This window comes from Tamandua tetradactyla, chromosome 1 (genome assembly GCF_023851605.1).
Source record: "Tamandua tetradactyla isolate mTamTet1 chromosome 1, mTamTet1.pri, whole genome shotgun sequence".
In the NCBI taxonomy this organism is placed as follows: Eukaryota; Metazoa; Chordata; class Mammalia; order Pilosa; family Myrmecophagidae; genus Tamandua; species Tamandua tetradactyla.
Genome location: NC_135327.1, coordinates 163,516,806 through 163,526,958, shown reverse-complemented (window position 1 = coordinate 163,526,958; position 10,153 = coordinate 163,516,806). Strand labels below are relative to the sequence as shown.

At 34.3% G+C, this 10,153-nt stretch overlaps 1 protein-coding gene across 14 annotated transcripts in view; it reads left to right on the top strand.

Annotated features, from left to right (window-relative positions):
- The window catches only part of CADPS2 (calcium dependent secretion activator 2), a 617,203-nt gene that overhangs the window by 52,065 nt on the left and 554,985 nt on the right, over nt 1-10,153 (top strand). The window contains exon 1 of one of the 14 annotated variants that reach the window (XM_077119651.1): nt 7,515-8,673. The exons of the other annotated variants lie outside the window; for them this stretch is intronic. Coding sequence (XP_076975766.1) covers nt 8,655-8,673 — 19 coding nt within the window. The 5' untranslated portion in view covers nt 7,515-8,654. Of the gene's footprint in view, nt 1-7,514; nt 8,674-10,153 lie in introns of those variants that run through there. 14 annotated transcript variants of the gene reach the window in all.

Below are 10,153 nucleotides of genomic sequence, written 5' to 3'. Positions count from 1 at the left end.
TATTCTACATTTTTAAGACTCTGAGTTTACATTTTCTGGTAGGAACATATTAGTGAAATTACACAGTATCATTTTTTGTCTGGCTTATTTCAGTCAGCATTATGTCTTCAAGTTTCATCCATGTTGTCTCATGCTTCAGGACCTCATACCTTTTCATTGCTTCATAATATTCTGTCATATGTATATACTACATTTTTTTAATCCACTCATCTGTTGATAGACACTTGGATTGTTTCCATTTTTTGAGAAAGGTGAATAATTCTACTAGAGACATCGGTGTACAAATATCTACTGTCATCATAGCTTTCAGATCTTCTAGGTATATACTGAATAGTAGAATTGCCAGGTCATAGGGCAGCTCACTGTTTAGCTTTCTGAGAAATCAAACTGTCTTCCATAGCGGATGTACCGTTCATTTTACATTCCCACCAGCAGTGAGTAAGTGTTCCATTTTCTCCACAACCTCTCCTGTTTGTCGTTTCCTGATTGTTTAATTGTGGCCATTCTTGTAGGTGTGAGAGGGTATCTCATTGTAGTTTTGATTTGCATTTCCCTAATAGCTAATGGAGATGAGCATCTTTTCATATTCTTTTTAGCCATTTGTATTTCCTATTTGGAAATATGTCTATTCCTATATTTTGCCCATTTTATAATTGGATTATTTGTTCTTTAGTTGTTGAGCTGTAGGATTTCTTTATATGCATTGGATATCAGACTCTTATCAAATACATAGTTTTCACATATTTTCTCCCATTTTAATTTGAGTGTCTTTTCATCTTTCTGAGAAAGTTCTTTGAAGTATAAAAGTGTTCAGTATTGAGGACCTCCCATTTATCTATTTTTTCTTTTGTTGCTTGTGCTTTGACTGTAAGGTCTAAGAAGCTACCTCCTATTACTTGGTCTTGAAGATATTTCCCTGTATTTCTTTTTAGGAGTTCTATGGTAAGGCTCTTATATTTAGATTTTTAATCCATTTTGAATTAATTTTAGTTTAGAGTATGCATATGGGTCCTCTTTCATTCTTATGGATATGGATATCCCGTTCTCCCAGCCCCATTTATTGAAGAGACTGTTCTCATCTGTTCATTTTTACTTATATGTTGTTTACTTCTGTTACCTTTAAATGATAGAATCTGACAGTAACTGCCATCCACTCCCATGGATAGATGACATTACTCAGATAACATAAGTAGAAGAGATCGTTATATGTTCCATCCCTCCTTTAATGTGGGTGGCAGACCATAGTCAAGGTACTATACTCTTATATCTGCCAAATGATTATTGGGCAGGTATGACTAGAAAAGATTAATTTTTGAATGTATGGGCCTTGATAATCAGTGTGTCATCACATTTTTCTTTCTATCACATTTTCTGAAGTAGGATATAGGCAGAGAACCCCCTACAGGAGTAGGTTTCTAAATGCTGATGATTCAAGATTCTTTTGTAACTTCATACATTTTAGAACTTTTATTTACTACTATAGGTATGCACATATGTGTATGTGTTATTGTTTCACAAACTTATTTTATACCCATCTATCTCCAAGTTTTTCTTTACTCTGTTTTTAAGACCATCATCTTGTGAATTCTGACATTGTCAGTAAAGGTACTTTTAGGAAAGTTAACCTGCTGATTTTTTTGAGAGAGTTACTTTATTTGTTTAAATGCTATTTTCCACCATTGGACTTAGAATTCCATTTAGGACAGCAGTTTTCCATCAATCCTAAAAGTGCTTGGCACATAATAGGCACTTATTAGATATTTCTGATGGTTTTTTAAAGGAGCGACTGCAAAATACATGTGCACATAAACATATATATGCAAATAAAGTTAGAGTATTTTATAGCAAAATTTAGATAATGTTTACTTTTTGCATCTAGAATGGGATCATTCCCCTCTTCTTTTTTATGGAATGTTGAAATATAGCTTTCTTTTTACTCAGAATTGCTATTTCCTTTTTTTTCTAGGTTTCATTAGTTTTTGAAAGTTAAGTATATCATAATTTTTTGCATCAGTCCTTTGTTTTTATATCTGAGAGTAGAATTATATTGGCAATTCTAGTGTGTGCTTTTCTTCTGTATGATGCCCTCTTTTATCATCCTTGTCCTCCAGCACTCACAGTAGAAAGGATCTGTGAGCTTCAGCACATTACTTTCCGGTGAGAGTGATGAGTTCCTTTACAAATTCAGGTTTTGGCCTCTGCTGAGATGAAAATTTAGAGGCGAGGTTCATGTGATAAAAATTTTATTGGCAGCAATTCCAGAGACTTAAAACAACTCCCCTATCCCCTTCCTCCTCCCCACCCCCCAAGAGCAGTTGTTCTAGTACGTCTTTATTTGGACATATAACTTCCAGGTTTCAAGTCCTTTTCTTTTCTTTTTTCGCATGAGCAGGCACCAGGAATCAAACCCAGGTCTCCGGCATGGCAGACGAGAGCTCTGTCTGCTGGGCCACTGTGGCCCACCCAAGTCCTTTCCTTTTTAAAACTGTTTTATCTATATAGCTACCATTGAAAAACAAATGTGTTCATAAATTCTGGTGAAATCTCCTTAACTGAAGATACTGATTGTTACTGAAGACTAGATGTTTTCTCGTTTTCATGATACAGATGACATGGGATTACATTTCTATTCTGTGAGAAGAGAAATAAACACCACAACTAATCACATTTTATCATTTGAGGAATGGCACAATATAGGTCTGAGTTTCTTGAACTTCAATGAATGTCTGGCATTGGACTCACTTTACCTTTTGCAGTAAGGAGAGGAGCTGAATAATAATAGCCCCAGTTAATCATATTCCAAGGAAAGAAGGAAGAAGAGGTGGCAAACTTCCTAGTAGGTTTTTGAGTTTCCTATGGTAGCAGTTCCTCTAGCACAGGTTCTTAATTGCTGTATGAATAGCTTAATAGTTGGGACCTTGGGACAATAGCCAGCAACAGTGGCTCAGTGGCAGAATTCTCACCTGCCATGCCAGAGACCCAGGTTCGATTCCTAGGGCCTACCAGTGCCAAGGAACAAAACAAAACAAACAAATAAGAACTGAATACCTGGGACCTTGAAAGTTCTTTTCTCCATTAAAAAACAAAAACAAAAAGAACAGAAAAACCTTTCTGATGTTGAAATTTTTCTTCCTATTTCTACTTCAATCCTCTGGTCCTTCTGTTTATTTTTTTATCATAAGTTTTGTTCAGTGAAAGTCCTGATTACTTTCTTTTAATGATAAGTTTTATTACCACCTTCTTTTGAGTTTTGTGGTTTTGCAGTTGGAAATTGACAAAAGGATCAAATGATTTAAAAAAATTAAATAGTATAAGCCTTTTTTAAAGCTGAAGGGAATGCTTAATTATTAGATTTGAAGCTATCTTTAACCTGCTGGTATTTTGCAGTCTACAGATTGTTTACTTTATGATGAATGTGTGCTTTTATCACTTGTTTTCTGAATAACCTACTAATTAGAAAATTAAAGATATGTCAGTTTCTGAATGCAAATCTTCACAATTACTGCAAATAGAAAAATGCATATTGTTGAAAAATATCTATTTAGCCTATCTCTTCTATATACCCTACTGATTGCTTATTTTCAAATAGTTGCATGTTGTTATTCAGAAATGTTTCTCTTCTTTGCAGCCCCTATTTTGAAATCAGGGGGATTTGAATTCTTTGATTTTAACAGGATCAGAATAAGAAGCTTTAATTGATTTCATGCTATTTCTGTGGCAGTATCAATGAATGTGGTGTCATTGATTTGTCCTTATTTCACTTATTTTATGAATATTACATTTATCTTGCCTTTTTTTTTTTTTTTTAACTCACAATAGAAACATATTCCTTCAGTGATATCCAGGGATAGAGTCTCTCCTCAGAATAGTGTTTTCTTAAGGGAACAGACTCTGAAGACACTGGGTTTCAATCCTGGTTCCACCTCTTCGTAGTTGTGTGACCTTAGTTAGGCAAAGTAGTTAACCTCTCTGTGTCTAAGATTTTCTCACCTTGAACTAGGGAGAATAGTTCCTACCTGTGCTATCCTTCTTTAAAAAAAAAAAAGAAAGAAATATGTATTATAAAAAAGAAAAAGCAATACTTTTCAAAGTACACTCCAACAAGGAGTTATAGAACAGATTTCATAGTTTGGTATGGATTACCATTCCCCAGTTTCAGGTTTTTCCTTTTAGCTGCTCCAAAATACTCGAAGCTAAAATAAATCTCAGTATAGCGATTCTGCAGTCATATTCATTTGTTAAATCCTATCTTGTCTGTTGTAACGCTTCCTTCTCCTTTGATCCTTCTCTTACTCTATAAGCATCTTTGGGCCTTGCCCTTTCTAATTTTCATACTGAAAAGGAGTGTTGATAGTATAGGATAAGGGGATGGAATTAGGTGATATTCTTGGAGAGGCTGGTCCCTCTGGGTTTCAGGGCTTATCTAGCCTAGGAACTCTCTGGAGGTAATGGGTTTCAGGGAAGGAAGCTTAGAGCATAAATCTTTTACGTGCTACCCTTTTTTATACTATGTTTATGGTGATGAAGTATAATGCATAGTCAATTGCAGTACCTGTATTTCTGCTCTTTCCTTTATTCCTTCATCCTTTCTGATTCTCCAAAATTTCCTCTTTTCATTTCCTTTCTGTTTGAAGAACTTCCTTTGGCCAATCTTTAAGCTTAAGCCCGCTAGCAAAAAAATCATTTCAGTTCTCCTTCATCTGAGAATGTTTTATTTCCCTGTCTTTACTAAATGATAATTTCATCAGTTGTAGAAGTTTTCAGCTGAACAGTTCTGTTCTTTCAGCACTTAACAAATGTGCTAGGACAGGGCTTGTTGTGCTATGTCTGGTTGGTCTTCTCTTGGTTAGAGAGATGCGAAACATCTTCCCATTGTGCTGTCTCAAACAGCTCCCTTCTTACCACCTTTGGAATTCTCTGTTGGTTGATACTTATGCCATTTCCAGGGCTGGTAGGTGTGTTTAGTGAAAGCAAGCAGGAAAGAAGAGATTTGTGCCATTTTATCTACAACTAAAGTATGCCAGATGTTTTAAAGGCAACATTAAACCAAAACATGTCTCTCCATCTCTAAACCAACATTCCAGAAGATAACATCAGACACCAGAAATTTGATGATGGCATATTCTGTTCTTCTACAAGAGGGGACAAGTTCATTATATTTCTCTTTGAAGTGCTTTTTTAAAATGCAAATTCGTAGCCTTAACAGTTATAGGGTTATTCATATTATCTATTTCTTTTTGTTAGGTGGTATATTTTTTGGCAGACAGTCGAATTTGAAAGAGTTGTTCAGAGTATTTCCTCATTTTCAAACTTGCTATAGAATCTATAGTTATATTCTGTTTTGTTTCTGATATTGGTGATTTGTGTCTTCTCTATTTTTATTTTTGTTTATCGATCTTAAAAGCTTTACAATTTTATTGTTTTTTTTCCCTAGAGCTAGCTTTTGTTTTCTTTCTTGTGTCTAATTTTCAATTTCATTGACTTTTTCTTTTTTCTTTCCTTTCTTATCCTTGCTTTGGGTTGAACTTATTCTTTTTCTAGGTTCTTGATGTGGGAGCTTAGAGTATTGATTCAAGGCTTTTCTAATGCCCGTATTTAGTGCTATAAATTTCTCCCTCAGCATTGTTTGACTGTATCCCATGAATTTTGATATGTTGTATATTCATATAAATTAAAGAAAATTTCCCTTGAGATTTCCTCTTTAGCCCATTGATTATTTAGAAGTACGTTACTTAATTTTCAAGGGTTTGGCAATTTTCTTGTTATTTTTCTCTGCTTGATTTCTAGATTGATTCCGCTGTGATCAGAGAACACCCTCTGTATGATTTCAGTTCTTTTAAATTTGTCAAATTTTGTTTTATGGACCAAGATATTGTCTGTCTTGGTGTATGTTCCATGGGCACTTGAAATGAATGTGTATTTCACTGTTGGGTGGAGAGCTCCCATTAGTTGGTTAATAGTATTGCTGAGTTCTTCTTTATCCTTGCTGATTTTCTGTCTTGTTTTTTGTTTTTTTTTTTTGTATATTGTATGTTGGGGTCATATTTCATTCTTTTATAAAAGAGTTATCTATACAATTCTTTTACCATTTGCTAAATTTTTGTTTGTTTGGTTTTTTGTTTATTTGTTTGTTTGGGAAATACATGGGCCAGGAATCAAACTCGGGTCTACCACATGGCAGACAAGAATACTACCACTGAACTACCCTTGCACCCCCTTGTCTTGATGTTTCATTAATTATTGAGAGAGGGATGTTGAAGCCTCCCATTATAATTGTATACTTGTATATTTCTCTTTTCAGTTCTACAAATTTTTATCTGCATATTTTATAGCTCTGTAGTTTAGGCCATACACATTTATGTTGGCTGTGTCTTCCTAGTGGGCTGACTCTTTTATGATATGTCCTTGTCTTTGATAATTTTCTTTGCTCAGAAATTTGCTTTATTTGATATTCTAGTCACTCCCAATTTCCTTATTTTTATTTTTAAGAATATTATTTATTTAGCATGCTGTACCAAAATGATATATATATTTTTTGAGGGTTGATTTTTGTACTCTTTTCTTTTTAATTTTTATTAATAAAACCAATCAACATACAATATGAGCATTCTTTTAAAATGTTATATTTTTAATATCTAAAATTTAATAATAAAAAATTATTAATGAGATATTTTACACTCTTTGATAATGTCTTTGCCACTCAGTGTCTATTTTTGCACTTCTATCATATCTCTTTTCAGTCTATTTTCCTTGAAATATATGATCTATATTTATATTACATAAAATTTATATTTGAAAATGTAAATTTGCCTACCTAAGTTGTTCCAAATACATTGAAACATTTTTACATAATTGAATTGAACCCAGAAAAAAGTCATTTTCCTTTTAAATTCACGCCCATGTAACAATATTGTGTACTGTTTTTGGAATTGATTTGACTTTGAAGCAAAAGCATATTACCATCAAAAATATATCTCTAAAATAATTAAGTAAATTCACTAACTTTTGTGTTAAATCATTATTATTAAATTGTAAGGAGTATTGCATAAATTATAAAGGAACCCTCAATTTATCAACATCACTGATATATTCTTTAAGTTTTTCTTGCAGTTTGACACTAATTAGATCACTAATGTGTTTATGTGTAGTACATGAAACAATGTATGTTCCCATGAATGTGAACTACAATACAGTTATACCTTATGCCAAGAAAAGATTCAAGTGAAATGTAGTGTTATCAAAACAGTAGATTTGTGTTAGATGGAAAAACATTTTATACTGCATCAATTTTAAAATTTAAATTATATTAGTTAAAATGGGATAAAATTAAAAACTCATTGTCTCAGTCACAGGACCCACCTTTCAAATGCTTCATAGGTATATGTAAGCTAATGGGTACTGTACTGATAGCACATTTATAGTTAATAGTAATTTTTTGAAAACTGAAGTTTATTTGAATTCCAAATTTTAAAAATTATTTCTATTGAAATGTTAAACATGTTTCATAGCATCCTGTCTTCTTAAATCTTTTTTGTAAAATGTTTTTAATGAGTTATACTCACATACATACAATCCATCCAAAGTGTATAGTAAGTAGCTCACAATATCATCACATATTTATGTATTCTTCACCATGATCATTTTTAGAACATTTGTATGACTCCAGAAAAAGAAATAAAAAAAGAAAAAATTCATACATCCCATACCCCTTACTCCTTTTCTTCGACCACTAATATTTCAATCTACTCAACATTTTGTTACCCCTAATCCCCCCTATTTTTTATTTATTTTTATCCTTATTTTTTCAGTCACTCGTCCATACCCTAGATAGAAGGAGCATCAGACACAAGGTTTTCACAATCACGCAGTCACATTGCAAAAACTGAGTCGGTATACAATCACCTTCAAGAATCAAGGCTACTGGAACACAGCTCAACAGTTTCAGGTACTTCCTCCAGCTACTCCAATACACCATAAACTAAAAAGGGTTATCTATACAATGCATGAGAATAACCTCCAGGATAACCTATTGACTGTTTGAAATCGTTCAACCACTAAAACTTATTTTGTCTCATTTCTGTCTTCTGCCTTTTGGTCAGGAAGGCTCTCTGAATTCTTTGATGCCAGACTCTACTCCTTCCTAGAGTCCTGTCCACCATTGCCAGGGAGATTTACATAAACATAATTCAAAAATTCAAGAAAAAGGATGAAAACCTATCATAGTTCTATATGTTTTTTTTTTAATTATGTTTTTCCTTTCTGATGTCCCAGATTTCCTTTTTTAAATCATTTTCTTTCTGTTTAGAAAACTTACTTTAGCTGTTCTTTTAGTTTGGGTCTGCTGGAAAAATTCTTATAGGCATTCTTTATCTGAAAATGTCTTGATTTCCCCTTTATTTTTGACAGATAGCAGATATAGAATAAAAGTAGACAATTCCTTTATTTTAACACTTGAATGATATTGTGCCACTTACTTGTGGCCTTAGTGGTTTCTGATGAGAATCGGCTGCCATCCTAATTGTATTTCTCCTAAAGGTGTGTCATTTTTTACCTTTACCTTTAGATTTCTGAAGTTTAATTATGATGCGTCTTGGTGTGAAGTTCCTTCAGTTATCCTGCTTTGAGTTCACTCAACTCCTGTAATCTGGGGGTTTATGTTACTTCCAAATTCAGGTAGTTTTCAGCAACTATTTTTTGAGTAATTTTTCAGACTCACCCTGTTTCTCTTCTCCCATGATTCTAATGACATGACAATTAGATCTTTTGTTATAGTCCCACAGTTGTTCATTTCCTCTCTGTTGTTCAGACTGGGTACTTTATACTGTCCTATTTTCCAGTTCTCTGATTCATTCTTCTTTCCCCTCCACTCTGCTGTTGAGCCATTTACTGAATTTTTTATTTATTGTATTCATTTCTGTATTCATTTGGTTCTTTATATCTTATATTTCTTTACAAACACTTCTTGTTTCGTTGCTGAGGTTTTCTGTTTTTTTCATTTGCTTCAAGCATGTTCATATTTGCTCATATTATGTTCATGTTTTGTAAACATAATTATCAATTATGTTTTGTATTATGTTTGAAACTCTGGAGGTTATTTAAACCATTTGTTTAATCTGGATTCTCTGGCACTATGTTTGAAGAGTAAAGGCGAGTGGGACATCGTCTCATTACTGCTAGATGGGGTGAGAGTTTGTCTTCCCCTCACTGATGCCATTGTAGAGTTGGCCTGGTTCCTGGTGGATAAAGGTAAAAGTCCTTTCTTTTCACTAGGCCTCCTCTGCCACTACCTCAGTGGGAAGGAACGGGGTACTGCATTCTGTGTAGGGGTTGAATTTCAGGTTCTCATGCTGTCTCCCCTGACGCAGGAGTGTGAAGAGAGAGGTACAGGGAGAGGAGAGGGCTCATTAATGTTTAGTGGGCATGATAGTCATGGACCCCACTTGGTCCTCTCTGGCACTACCTAGGCAGGGGTTCTTGGGACACCTCATTACAGCCTTGAGAGGATGGGATTAGAAGATCCCACTTGACTTTTGCTGGTGTAGGTGTGGTTTAGGGTTTAGCAATTTCTGTGGTAAAGTACCTTTCTTTGGTGAGACTTTGAACTTCATACTGTTATTGAAATGATTTAAGCCTATGTAATATTGTGATGGAATTAATGTATTGTGTGTGTAGAAATAATATATTTATTTGGTCCAGAGGGTGGAGTGTGTTAGTGTGATGCAGTTACGTATTCCAGAAAAGCCATGTTCTTTTATTCCATCCCTCTGGGAGTAGAACTTTTGTAGGTGGGAACTTTTGGTCTTAATCCTTTTGCTGGAGTCCCTTGTGAGTATGAAAGACAGAAAAATCCTAGAAGCATATATAGAAAAAGGCCCCAGAGAAACTAAGAGAGGACCCACAGGACAGAGAAAGGGAGCCATTGGCACCAGAATCTGAAAGCCACAAAACCCAGGAGCGAAGGACCAGCAGAGGCTGGCCATGTGCCTTCCCATGTGATAGAGATATCTCAGATGCCAGCAACCTGTCTTCAGAGTCCATTTATCATCTTGTCGATGCCTTGAATCGAACATTTTCATGGCCTAAGAATTGTAATTTGTAAGCTAATAAATCCCTGTTATAAAAGCCAACCCATTTCTGTTATATTGCATTCTGG